The sequence below is a fragment of the Nerophis lumbriciformis genome, linkage group LG25 (assembly GCF_033978685.3).
Source record: "Nerophis lumbriciformis linkage group LG25, RoL_Nlum_v2.1, whole genome shotgun sequence".
Classification (NCBI taxonomy): Eukaryota; Metazoa; Chordata; class Actinopteri; order Syngnathiformes; family Syngnathidae; genus Nerophis; species Nerophis lumbriciformis.
In genome coordinates this window covers 35,501,960-35,516,802 of record NC_084572.2, presented here as the reverse complement: position 1 = coordinate 35,516,802, position 14,843 = coordinate 35,501,960, and the positions used below count along the sequence as shown (strand labels likewise).

General features: G+C 31.7%; 1 protein-coding gene across 2 annotated transcripts in view; it reads right to left on the bottom strand.

Annotated features, from left to right (window-relative positions):
- The window catches only part of lcor (ligand dependent nuclear receptor corepressor), a 175,070-nt gene that overhangs the window by 22,740 nt on the left and 137,487 nt on the right, over positions 1–14,843 (bottom strand). For both annotated transcript variants that reach the window (XM_061984296.1, XM_061984297.1), the window contains exons 3-4: positions 7,963–8,042; positions 280–412 (exon numbers count right to left, since the gene is read on the bottom strand). In XM_061984296.1, the coding sequence (XP_061840280.1) occupies positions 280–412; positions 7,963–8,042 (213 nt within the window). The remainder of the gene's footprint in view (positions 1–279; positions 413–7,962; positions 8,043–14,843) is intronic.

Sequence of the window (14,843 nt, the reverse complement as noted above, 5' to 3'; positions counted from 1 at the left end):
TTTGGCCAAAATTAATTTAGAAAAGTAAATAAATAATTAAATATGTATATAGTGACATACTGTTAAAACTAATGAAGATTAAAAACCAATTACAAATAAAAAATTCAAAAAAAATTAAAATAACTAAAAGGCTACCTTTTTTATATTTGCATAGTATGTATATATTATTAATGTTGTAAAAACAAGTATTTATATATCTAGAAAGGGTGGTCCTAAAGAGGTAGGCATTTTTGGGAGGTCTCAAGAAGGTAAGAACTACAAGAAAATGTGTGTGCTCACCTTTCCTGTGGAACACAGCATTGAGGAAGTCTTGAGCTTGTCTCTCCAGCCGGCTGATCCGAGACCGCTCCTGTTTGGGGTCGTGGCACTCCGACAGCACCTGGCTGCCGGCGCAGACCTCGGCACTTCGCTCCTGCGGAGCACGGAGGGGAAGAAGCGGGTCAGTACCGGCCAGGACCGTGAGCGTTTTTTTTAAAGGCACATGAACGGCGGCAAAGACCGTCACACCAAAACGGTCAATTTGGTCACATGACTTCACCCGGGCCCCTGACTTGGTGCGATGGCAGGTCAGCAACCCGACAGTAGGGGGCAGCAGTCAAAGGACCCAAAGCCCGATTATAAGAGCATTATTTTTCCCCTCCACATTTCAAACTCAATCATTTGGTCGCATTTTTAATGCCCTTAACTAACCAGTTTTAGCATATACTGTATATATATATATATATATATATATATATATATATATATATGCAAATGAATACATATATACATACATACATACATATATATAAATACATACAATTTATATACATATAGACATACATACATACATATATACATACACATATTACATATATACATACATATATACATATACATACTACATATATACATACACACATATATATACAAACATACATACATACATACATATATATACAAATATATATATAATATATATGTATACATATATACTTACATACATGCATACATATATACATACATACATATATATACATACATACATACATACATACATACATATACTGTATACTTACATACATATATACATATATATACATAAATACAATTTATATACATATAGACATACATACATACATACATACATATATACATACAAACATACATACATATATACATACACACATATATATAAATATTTATATACATTCATACATACATACATATATAAATATATACATAATATATGTGTATATTTATTTATATATATACATATATACATACATATATACATATATATACATATATACATACATACATACATATATATACATATTTACATACATACATACATACATATATAGACATACATACATATATACATATATACATACATACATATATATATATACATACATACATACAGTATATAGACATACATACATATATACACATATACATACATACATATATTTCATATATACATACATACATGCATATATATACATTCATATGTATACAAACATACATATATAGATGTATACATATATATTTATGTTGTATATATATATATATATATATATTTTTTTTTTTTCTGTAACCCAAATGTTTCTTGTTATTTCTTCTGCCAAGTAAGTATGTTGTGTGACAATTTATTATAGTAATTTAAAACAAAAATAAAACTTGACTAAAATATTTCAGTGAGTGCATACACACACACACAATCGACAACACAATACGATAATAATGACACCTGGTCACAATATCCGTGATATGAAATGTTCATTTTGTTACATCCCCAGTTTTGATTATGTTACATTTGTCATTTTGTAATAAAAAATAAAAAAAAATATTATAATAAAAAGTATTTCCTCTGAATTCATTTTGGTAGAAAACGTGCATCAAAATAAATTCAAGTTGGATTAAAAAAAGTACAAAAATGATTTTTTTGTATTGGTTAGTAAAAAGGAATTTTAGATCATTTAGATTAGAGGTGTCCATAACACTGTTGGTAGGATTTTGTTTCAATTATTTTTTTGCACCATGACTCGGGAAGGTTGTTTGCATTGGGTCATACAACTAGATCCTGCGCTTAGTTCCGTTCGAAGCATGATAAATGGTCATAGATCTGAATTACTAATGTTATCCACAATATAGCGACTCATCGGCATATGAGTGGATTTTAAAATAAATAGAAATGTCATGAATGCGGCCAGATTTCTTAAAAAACCTCATCACAATCCCGCGGGGCCGTACTTTGGACACCCCTGATCCAGCTCAACAATAATGTCACTTCGAGTCCCTGATAAAAGAAAACATGTCGTGTGGAATTTTCATTCAATAATTCATCATCTTTATTTTGTTTTTTCCCACTGGCTGAGTGACCGTTTACTTCCAAGACCAAATATGGTCATTTGTCCAATAAAGTGGGACCGCAGGAAGCAGAGTCAGCATGTTGGGGAAGCAGTCATTGCCATTGTGTGTGTGTGTGTGTGTGTGTGTGTGTGTGTGTGTGTGTGTGTGTGTGTGTGTGTGTGTGTGTGTGTTAATGACGCGAGACAAAGAGCAGGTTTAACAGGCCTCGCTCCGGCTGGCGTTCCGAAGGCGGCGCGCGAGGCTCGGGATCAATGAATCCCTGACGAGCCGCGGCAACGACAAGCGCTTTTGAGCGTAAAGATGAAGCAGTATCGAACGCCTCGAGTTTTACTCGCGACGTGATTTGCGACGCGGCGATCTCGTAGAGTCACCGCCGTGCTCGTTTTTTTCCCCTCCTTCTCCGTCCCAATCGGCGGGCGAGCGAACGTGTGAGGAACAAGACCACGCCCCCTTAGCGGGACAGATGGGAGGGGGGACGGGAGAGGGGGGGATGTTTTTAGGAGGCAGATGGCCGACCTTGAAGGTCAGCGCAGGGTCAAATGTAAAAACAAGAGACGGTCTACGAGCTTTTCTTACCACACCCCCGCCCCTTTGCTTTTCTCCAGGCCCCGCCCCCTCCCCCAATATTTAAAAGACAGAAGGACTTCAAACCATGTTTTGTGCAATTAGGGACCGGCGACCAATCCCCGGGCTTTATTTCCGGCGCCGGTCCTAAAATTCACGCCAAAACGCGACGTGCGGCTCCTAGCGCTTCGCACTTCGGGCGCTTGCCGATCACTCCAGCGGCACTGAGAGTAGGCTTGTACGGTATACCGGTACCAGTATAGTATGGCGGTACTAATGAATCAAAAAGGGTACTATACTCTGTTTGAAAAGTACCGGTTCCCGTCCTGACATTGCTGTTTTTTTACGAGCAGGGGAGCATGTTCGGCAGCGCACACACACAGAGTACTCACAAGCAGACACAGTGTGTAGACAGAAAACGGAGAATGGAAGCATTTTGGCTTAACAACTAAAGATAAAGGTCTCCATGGTGACAAATGGGGGCGGTATAGCTCGGTTGGTAGAGTGGCTGGCACAGCCACTCTACCAACCGAAAAATTTTCATTTGATTAATAATACAATTTTGGAAAATTATTTTAAAATGATTAACTTTATTGGATGAATTTATGTTCTAGATAAGCCCAGTTTTTTATTTACTGTATTTGTTTTATGTGTATAGATTTTATTTTGATTTTATTTCAATGTAATAATACAATTTCGGAAAATTATTTTAAAATGATTAACTTTATTGGATGAATTTATGTTCTAGATAAGCCCAGTTTTTTATTTACTTTATTTGTTTTATGTGTATAGATTTTATTTACATTTTATTTCAATTTAATAATACAATTTTGGAAAATTATTTTTAAATTATTAACTTTATTGGATGAATTTATGTTCTAGATAAGCCCAGTTTTTTATTTACTTTATTTGTTTTATGTGTATAGATTTTATTTTCATTTTATTTAAATTTACAATACAATTTTGAAAATGTATTTTTAAATTATTAACTTTATTAGATGAATTTATGTTCTAGATAAGCCCAGTTTTTTTATTTAATTTATTTGTTTTATGTGTATAGATTTTATTTTCATTTCATTTAAATTTATAATACAATTTTGGAAATTTATTTTTAAATTATTAACTTTATTAGATGAATTTATGTTCTAGATAAGCCCAGTTTTTTATTTTTTTGTTTTGTTTTATGTGTATGGATTTGATTTTAATTTAATTTAAATTTAATAATACAATTTTGGACAATCATTTTAAAATTATTAATTTTATTGGATGCATTTATGTTCTATATAAAACCAGTTTTTTATTTACTTTATTTGTTTTATGTGAAGATTTTATTCTCATTTTATTTAAATTTATAATACAATTTTGGACATTTATTTTTAAATTATTAACTTTATTAGATGATTTTATGTTCTAGATTAGCCCAGTTTTTTTATTTTTTTGTTTTGTTTTATGTGTATGGATTTGATTTTAATTCAATTTCAATTTAATTATACAATTTTAGACAATCCTTTTAAAATTATTAACTTTATTGGATGCATTTATGTTCGATATAAAACCAGTTTTTTTATTTACTTTATTTGTTTTATGTGTGTAGATTTAATTTTAATTTTAATTCAATTTAATAATACAATTTTGGAAAATTATTTTAAAATTATTAACTTCATTGGATGAATTTATGTTCAGATAAGCCCAGTTTTTTATTTACTTTACTTTTTTTTATATGTATAGATTTTATTTTTATTTTATTTAAATTTAATAACACAATTTTGGAAAATAATTTAAAATGATTAACTTTATTGGATTGATGTATGTTCTAGATAAGCCCAGTTTTTTATTTACTTTATTTGTTTTATGTGTATAGATTTAATTTTAATTTTATTTCAATTTAATAATACAATTTTGGAAAATTATTTTTAAATTATTAACTTTATTGGATGAATTTATGTTCTAGATAAGCCCAGTTTTTTATTTACTTTATTTGTTTTATGTGTATAGATTTTATTTACATTTTATTTCAATTTAATAATACAATTTTGGAAAATTATTTTTAAATTATTAACTTTATTGGATGAATTTATGTTCTAGATAAGCCCAGTTTTTTATTTACTTTATTTGTTTTATGTGTATAGATTTTATTTTCATTTTATTTAAATTTACAATACAATTTTGAAAATTTATTTTTAAATTATTAACTTTATTAGATGAATTTATGTTCTAGATAAGCCCAGTTTTTTTATTTAATTTATTTGTTTTATGTGTATAGATTTTATTTTCATTTTATTTAAATTTATAATACAATTTTGGAAATTTATTTTTAAATTATTAACTTTATTAGATGAATTTATGTTCTAGATAAGCCCAGTTTTTTATTTTTTTGTTTTGTTTTATGTGTATGGATTTTATTTTAATTTAATTTAAATTTAATAATACAATTTTGGACAATCATTTTAAAATTATTAATTTTATTGGATGCATTTATGTTCTATATAAAACCAGTTTTTTATTTACTTTATTTGTTTTATGTGAAGATTTTATTCTCATTTTATTTAAATTTATAATACAATTTTGGACATTTATTTTTAAATTATTAACTTTATTAGATGATTTTATGTTCTAGATTAGCCCAGTTTTTTTATTTTTTTGTTTTGTTTTATGTGTATGGATTTGATTTTAATTCAATTTCAATTTAATTATACAATTTTAGACAATCATTTTAAAATTATTAACTTTATTGGATGCATTTATGTTCGATATAAAACCAGTTTTTTATTTACTTTATTTGTTTTATGTGTGTGGATTTAATTTTAATTTTAATTCAATTTAATAATACAAGTTTGGAAAATTATTTTAAAATTATTAACTTCATTGGATGAATTTATGTTCAGATAAGCCCAGTTTTTTATTTACTTTACTTTTTTTTATATGTATAGATTTTATTTTTATTTTGTTTAAATTTAATAACACAATTTTGGAAAATAATTTAAAATGATTAACTTTATTGGATTGATGTATGTTCTAGATAAGCCCAGTTTTTTATTTACTTTATTTGTTTTATGTGTATAGATTTAATTTTAATTTTATTTCAATTTAATAATACAATTTTGGAAAATTATTTTTAAATTATTAACTTTATTGGATGAATTTATGTTCTAGATAAGCCCAGTTTTTTATTTACTTTATTTGTTTTATGTGTATAGATTTTATTTACATTTTATTTCAATTTAATAATACAATTTTGGAAAATTATTTTTAAATTATTAACTTTATTGGATGAATTTATGTTCTAGATAAGCCCAGTTTTTTATTTACTTTATTTGTTTTATGTGTATAGATTTTATTTACATTTTATTTCAATTTAATAATAAAATTTTGGAAAATTATTTTTAAATTATTAACTTTATTGGATGAATTTATGTTCTAGATAAAACCAGTTTTTTATTTACTTTATTTGTTTTATGTGTATAGATTTTATTCTCATTTTATTTAAATTTATAATACAATTTTGGAAATTTATTTTTAAATTATTAACTTTATTAGATGAATTTATGTTCTAGATAAGCCCAGTTTTTTATTTTTTTGTTTTGTTTTATGTGTATGGATTTTATTTTAATTTAATTTAAATTTAATAATACAATTTTGGACAATCATTTTAAAATTATTAATTTTATTGGATGCATTTATGTTCTATATAAAACCAGTTTTTTATTTACTTTATTTGTTTTATGTGAAGATTTTATTCTCATTTTATTTAAATTTATAATACAATTTTGGAAATTTATTTTTAAATTATTAACTTTATTAGATGATTTTATGTTCTAGATTAGCCCAGTTTTTTTATTTTTTTGTTTTGTTTTATGTGTATGGATTTGATTTTAATTCAATTTCAATTTAATTATACAATTTTAGACAATCATTTTAAAATTATTAACTTTATTGGATGCATTTATGTTCGATATAAAACCAGTTTTTTATTTACTTTATTTGTTTTATGTGTGTAGATTTAATTTTAATTTTAATTCAATTTAATAATACAATTTTGGAAAATTATTTTTAAATTATTAACTTCATTGGGTGAATTTATGTTCAGATAAGCCCAGTTTTTTATTTACTTTATTTGTTTTATGTGTGTAGATTTTATTTTCATTTTATTTAAATTTATAATACAATTTTGGAAATTTATTTTTAAATTATTAACTTTATTGGATGAATTTATATTCTAGATAAGCCCAGTTTTTTTTGTTTTTTTTGTATTAAGTGTATAGATTTTATTTTAATTTAATTTCAATTTAATAATACAATTTTGGAAAATTATTTTTAAATTATTAACTTTATTGGATGAATTTATGTTCTAGATAAGCCCAGTATTTTATTTACTTTATTTGTTCTATGTGTATGGATTTTATTTAAATTTTATTTCAATTTAATAATACAATCTTGGAAAATTATTGTTAAAACATCAACTTTATTGGATGAATTTACATTTTAGATAAGCCCAGTTATTTATGTATTTATTTATTTGTATTTACTTTAGTTGTGTTATGTGTATAGATTTGATCAGCACCTCCAAAGTTGTTAGTGAAAACTACAACTCAGATGCAAGTTGCAGTAACAAGTACAGAACTTACAGGGATAACACTTTGTAGGGCGCAACAAAAACACACAAAAAAAGACCATGAACCATACACTACTGCCATCTAACGTCTTGGACTCGCAACTGCAATTATAACTTCATATCATACTTGTAAATGATAATACCCGGACAGCGGTTGTCATAATCGGCTCATTTTTAAAAAATTGATTATTTTATCAAAAACAATTAATATTTATTAACACACACAAAAATACCGACAATTGGTATGGTATCGATTTCCATTTACCAAGAATCGTACCGTGTCGGTTCATATGTGTGATATCGGAACGCATCCTCCTTGTGCTATTATTGATCGAGTAATTTATCGATTCATTGGTTGGATTAATCGAGGAAATTGAGCAGGGATGTGCACACACGCCATTTTATCCATCAGCATTAGCTCCGCCTACCGTGACTTTCTCGCGTCGAAGGCAGCAGAAGAGACAGTTGTCATCAAAAGACCAGTCAGACACTTCCTCAGGCTCACAGTCTGGATGGGAGGACGACAAAACAACACACCTTTTTAAAAAACAAATCCTAGAAATGTATTAACTCACGCACACACACTAAAAATACTAGCATGCTAAGAGTTAGCATTAGTGAAATGCCAAAATACATGACACAGAGGTGTATAACTGCTAAAATAGCTAAAAAAAAAAAAGCTAGCATGCTAATGTTATCGTGCTAAAATGCTAACTGTAACATGTTTAAAATGCTAGCATGCTAACATTAGCATGCATCAAGTACCAAAATATACCTACAAAATATGCTAAAAAGGGTACCTGAAAATGTTGTTTAAAATGCTAGCACGCTAACGTTAGCATGCATCAGGTACCAAAATATGACTGAGGTTTATACCTACAAAATATGCTAAAAAGAGGGGGGAAAAATCCCAGAATTCATTAACACACAAAAAAAATACTACCATGCTAACAGTACTGTGCTAACAATAGAATGCTAACAGTTAGCATTAGTGAAATGCCAAAATACATGACACAGAGGTGTATAACTGCTAAAATAGCTAAAAAAAAAGCTAGCATGCTAATGTTATCGTGCTAAAATGCTAACTGTAACATGTTTAAAATGCTAGCATGCTAACGTTAGCATGCATCAAGTACCAAAATATACCTACAAAATATGCTAAAAAGGTACCCGAAAATGTTGTTTAAAATGCTAGCACGCTAACGTCAGCATGCATCAGCTACCAAAATATGACTGAGGTCTATACCTACAAAATATGCTAAAAAGGGGGGAAAAAATCCCAGAATTCATTAACACACACACACAAAAATACTAGCATGCTAACAATACTATGCTAACAATAGAATGCTTAAAGTTAGCATTAGTGAAATACCAAAATGCATGCCACAGAGGTGTATAACTGCTAAAATAGCTAAAAAAAAAAAAGCTAGCATGCTAATGTTATCGTGCTAAAATGCTAACTGTAACATGTTTAAAATGCTAGCATGCTAACATTAGCATGCATCAAGTACCAAAATATACCTACAAAATATGCTAAAAAGGGTACTGAAAATGTTGTTTAAAATGCTAGCACGCTAACGTTAGCATGCATCAGGTACCAAAATATGACTGAGGTTTATACCTACAAAATATGCTAAAAAGAGGGGGGGAAAATCCCAGAATTCATTAACACACAAAAAAAATACTACCATGCTAACAGTACTGTGCTAACAATAGAATGCTAACAGTTAGCATTAGTGAAATGCCAAAATACATGACACAGAGGTGTATAACTGCTAAAATAGCTAAAAAAAAGCTAGCATGCTAATGTTATCGTGCTAAAATGCTAACTGTAACATGTTTAAAATGCTAGCATGCTAACGTTAGCATGCATCAAGTACCAAAATATACCTACAAAATATGCTAAAAAGGTACCCGAAAATGTTGTTTAAAATGCTAGCACGCTAACGTGACCATGCATCAGCTACCAAAATATGACTGAGGTCTATACCTACAAAATATGCTAAAAAGGGGGGAAAAAATCCCAGAATTCATTAACACACACACAAAAAAATACTAGCATGCTAACAATACTATGCTAACAATAGAATGCTTAAAGTTAGCATTAGTGAAATACCAAAATACATGCTACAGAGGTGTATAACTGATCAAATAGCTAAAAAAAAAAAAAAAAAAAACCTAGCATGCTGATAGTATCATGCTAAAATGCTAATTGTAACATGTGTGTACATAAAAAAGTTAATTAAAATGCTAGCATGCTAACGTTAGCATGCATCAAGTACCAAAATATACCTACAAAATATGCTAAAAAGGGTACCCGAAAATGTTGTTTAAAATGCTAGCACGCTAACGTCAGCATGCATCAGCTACCAAAATATGACTGAGGTCTATACCTACAAAATATGCTAAAAGGGGGGGGAAAAATCCCAGAATTCATTAACACACACACAAAAAAATACTAGCATGCTAACAATACTATGCTAACAATAGAATGCTTAAAGTTAGCATTAGTGAAATACCAAAATACATGCCACAGAGGTGTATAACTGATAAAATAGCTAAAAAAATTTTTTTTTAAAACCTAGCATGCTGATAGTATCGTGCTAAAATGCTAATTGTAACATGTGTGTGCATAAAAAAGTTAATTAAAATGCTAGCATGCTAACGTTAGCATGCATCAAGTACCAAAATATACCTACAAAATATGCTAAAAAGGGTACCCGAAAATGTTGTTTAAAATGCTAGCACGCTAACGTTAGCATGCATCAGGTACCAAAATATGACTGAGGTCTATACCTACAAAATATGCTAAAAAGGGGGGGAAAAATCCCAGAATTCATTAACACACACACAAAAAATACTAGCATGCTAACAATACTGTGCTAACAATAGAATTCTTAAAGTTAGCATTAGTGAAATACCAAAATACATGCCACAGAGGTGTATAACTGATAAAATAGCTAAAAAAAATAAAAAAAAACCTAGCATGCTGATAGTATCGTGCTAAAATGCTAATTGTAACATGCGTGTACCTGAAAAAGTTAATTAAAATGCTAGCATTCTAACATTAGCATGCATCAAGTACCAAAATATACCTACAAATATGCTAAAAAGGGTACCTGAAAAAGTTGATTAAAATGCTAGCATGCTAACGTCAGCATGCATCAGGTACCAAAATATGACTGAGCCCTATACCTTCAAAATGTGCTAAAAATTAAATTAAAAAAAAATCCCAGAATTCATTAACACACGCACACAATAATACTAGCATGCTAACAATACTATGCTAACAATAGAATGCTTACAGTTAGCATTAGTGAAATACCAAAATACATGCCACAGAGGTATATAACTGATAAAATAGCTAAAAAAAAAAAGCTAGCATGCTGATGTCATCATGCTAAAATGCTAACTGTAACATGCAAAGTTGTTTAAAATGCTAGCATGCATCAGGTACCAAAATATGACTGAGGTGTTTACTTACAAAATATGCTAAAATAAATTTAAAAATCTAAGCTAACATAACAAACGTTAGCATGCTAACAGGTATTGTTCATCAAATAAGAATATATTAGACACTGAGGTGTATACCAACCAAAATCAGCAAAACAGCTAGCATGCTAATATTAAAATGCTAACAATTGTGTTAAAAAAAAATAGCTGCAGGCTGCACTTTGGACACCCTTGTTCGAGAAGATTCTTTCGAGAGGCCAATATTGGAATCGAATCGGCGAGAATTGAGAATCGATTCGGAATTGAATCAATTCGAACCGATTTGATTCGAATCGGGGATCGATTCTGAATTAAATTATTTCGAATCGAGGATCGATTCTGAATCAAATCGGTTCGAATTGTATATCGATTCTGAATCAAATCCTTTGAATTGACGATCGATTCTGCATCAATTAATCAAGAATAGATCTGAACCAAATCGGTTTGAATTGAGAAATGATTCTGAATTGACTCGGTTTGAATCGCGAATCGATTCCGAATCGAATCGGTTTGAAACGAATCGGTTCGGATCGATTCTGATTTTAAATTGTTTCGAATCGAGGATCGATTCTGAATCAAATCGGTTCGAATTGATCATTGATTCTGAATCGAATTGTTTGAATCGAAGATCGATTCTGCATCAATTAATCAAGAATAGATCTGAACCAAATCGGTTTGAATTGAGAAAGAATTCTGAATTGATTCGGTTTGAATCGAGAATCGGTTCGAATCGAGGATCGATTCTGAATTAAATTGTTTCGAATCAAGGATCGCTTCTGAATCAAATCGGTTCGAATTGATCATCGATTCTGAATCGAATCGTTTGAATCGACGATCGATTCTGCATTAATTAATCAAGAATAGATCTGGAACAAATCGGTTTGAATTGAGAAAGGATTCTTAATTAATTTGGTTTCAATCAATCGATCAATCAATGTTTATTTATATAGCCCTAAATCACAAATGTCTCAAAGGGCTGCACAAGCCACAACGACATCCCCGGTACAGAGCCCACATAAGGGCAAGGAAAAACTCACAACCCCAATGGGACGTTGATGTGAGTGACTATGAGAAACGTTTGAATCGAGAATCGATTCCGAATCGAATCGGTTTGAATCGAATCAGTTCGGATCGAAGATCGATTCTGATTTTAAATTGTTTCGAATCAAGGATCGATTCTGAATCAAATCGGTTCGAATTGATCATCGATTCCGAATCGAATCGTTTGAATCGAAGATCGATTCTGCAGCAATTAATCAAGAATAGATCTGAACCAAATCGGTTTGAATTGAGAAATGATTCTGAATTGATTCGGTTTGAATCGAGAATCGATTCCGAATCGAATCGGTTTGAAACGAATCAGTTCGGATCGATTCTGATTTTAAATTGTTTCGAATCAAGGATCGATTCTGAATCAAATCGGTTCGAATTGATCATTGATTCTGAATCGAATTGTTTGAATCGAAGATCGATTCTGCATCAATTAATCAAGAATAGATCTGAACCAAATCGGTTTGAATTGAGAAAGAATTCTGAATTGATTCGGTTTGAATCGAGAATCGGTTCGAATCGAGGATCGATTCTGAATTAAATTGTTTCGAATCAAGGATCGATTCTGAATCAAATCGGTTCGAATTGATCATCGATTCTGAATCGAATCGTTTGAATCGACGATCGATTCTGCATTAATTAATCAAGAATAGATCTGGAACAAATCGGTTTGAATTGAGAAAGGATTCTTAATTAATTTGGTTTCAATCAATCGATCAATCAATGTTTATTTATATAGCCCTAAATCACAAATGTCTCAAAGGGCTGCACAAGCCACAACGACATCCTCGGTACAGAGCCCACATAAGGGCAAGGAAAAACTCACAACCCCAATGGGACGTTGATGTGAGTGACTATGAGAAACGTTTGAATCGAGAATCGATTCTGAATCGAATCGGTTTGAATTGAATCAGTTCGGATCGAAGATCGATTCTGATTTTAAATTGTTTCGAATCAAGGATCGATTCTGAATCAAATCGGTTCGAATTGATCATCGATTCCGAATCGAATCGTTTGAATCGAAGATCGATTCTGCAGCAATTAATCAAGAATAGATCTGAACCAAATCGGTTTGAATTGAGAAATGATTCTGAATTGATTCGGTTTGAATCGAGAATCGATTCCGAATCGAATCGGTTTGAAACAAATCAGTTCGGATCGATTCTGATTTTAAATTGTTTCGAATCAAGGATCGATTCTGAATCAAATCGGTTCGAATTGATCATCGATTCTGAATCGAATCGTTTAAATCGACGATCGATTCTGCAACAATTAATCAAGAATAATTCTGAACCAAATCGGTTTGAATTGAGAAAGGATTCTGAATTAATTCGGTTTGAATCGAGAATCGATTCCGAATCGAATTGGTTTGAATCGAATCGGTTTGAATCGAGGATCGATTCTGAATCGAATCGTTTGAATCGAAGATCGATTCTGCAGCAATTAATAAAGAATAGATCTGAACCAAATGGGTTTGAATTGAGAAAGGATTCTGAAGTAATTCGGTTTGAATCGAGAATCGATTCCGAATCGAATCGGTTTGAATCAAATCGGTTCGAATCGAGGATCGATTCTGATATTAAATTGTTTCGAATCGAGGATCGATTCTGAATCAAATCGGTTCGAATTGATCATCGATTCCGAATCGAATCGTTTGAATCGAAGATCGATTCTGCAGCAATTAATCAAGAATAGATCTGAACCAAATGGGTTTGAATTGAGAAATGATTCTGAATTGATTCGGTTTGAATCGAGAATCGATTCCAATTCAAATCGGTTTGAATCGACATTCGATTCTGAAGCAAATCAGTTTCAATCGAGAATCGATTCCGCACCGAATCAGCTATTGTTGACTCTTTTGTTGCTGTTGATTGAAGAACTTGTCAGACGCCAGCAGAGAGCATTCTGGGAAATAAAGGCGCCAGCTAACAGACTTTCTTTTTTCTTGTGTAAAAACACATCAAATCAAAATGTGATGAGGGTGCACATGTCTCAACCAATCACATTACAGTATCGCCCACACACACACACACACACACACACACACACACACACACACACACACACACACACACACACACACACACACAGGAGGAATGAGGTCAACATGGCGTCCAGGAGTCATGTGACCCCTTCCCCCAACAACTTACAGCATTTTTAGAATATTTCTGTATCGGCGACGTCATTTTCACTCATGCGTGATGCTAACGCACCAACACACACACACACACACACACACACACACACACACACACCAAGCTGATGTCAGCACGGTGCACGTCACACACGCGTGTGTTTGGCACGAAACGCCATCGCCATGTTTGAAACGTCCGCCTGTGAGGACACTTCATTAGGTACACCACCTAACGCCCTCCAGTAGAAAAAGTGGGACGATAACGCTGACTGCCACAGAAGATGATATCCATGTATCGCCGCCTGACGTCTGGTATCGACCGACACACCCTCAGCTATCGACCGACATACCCTCCGCTATCGACCGACACACCGTCCGCCATCGACTGGCACACCGTCCACCATCGACCGACACACCGTCCGCCATCGACCGACACACCCTCAGCTATCGACTGACACACCCTCCGCTATCGAATGACACACCCTCCGCTATCGAATGACACACCGTCCGCTATCGACCGACACACCGTCTGCTCCCGACCGACACACCGTCCGCTATCGACCGACACACCGTCCGCTATCGACCGACACACCGTCCGTTATCGACCGACACACCGTCCGCTATCGACCCACA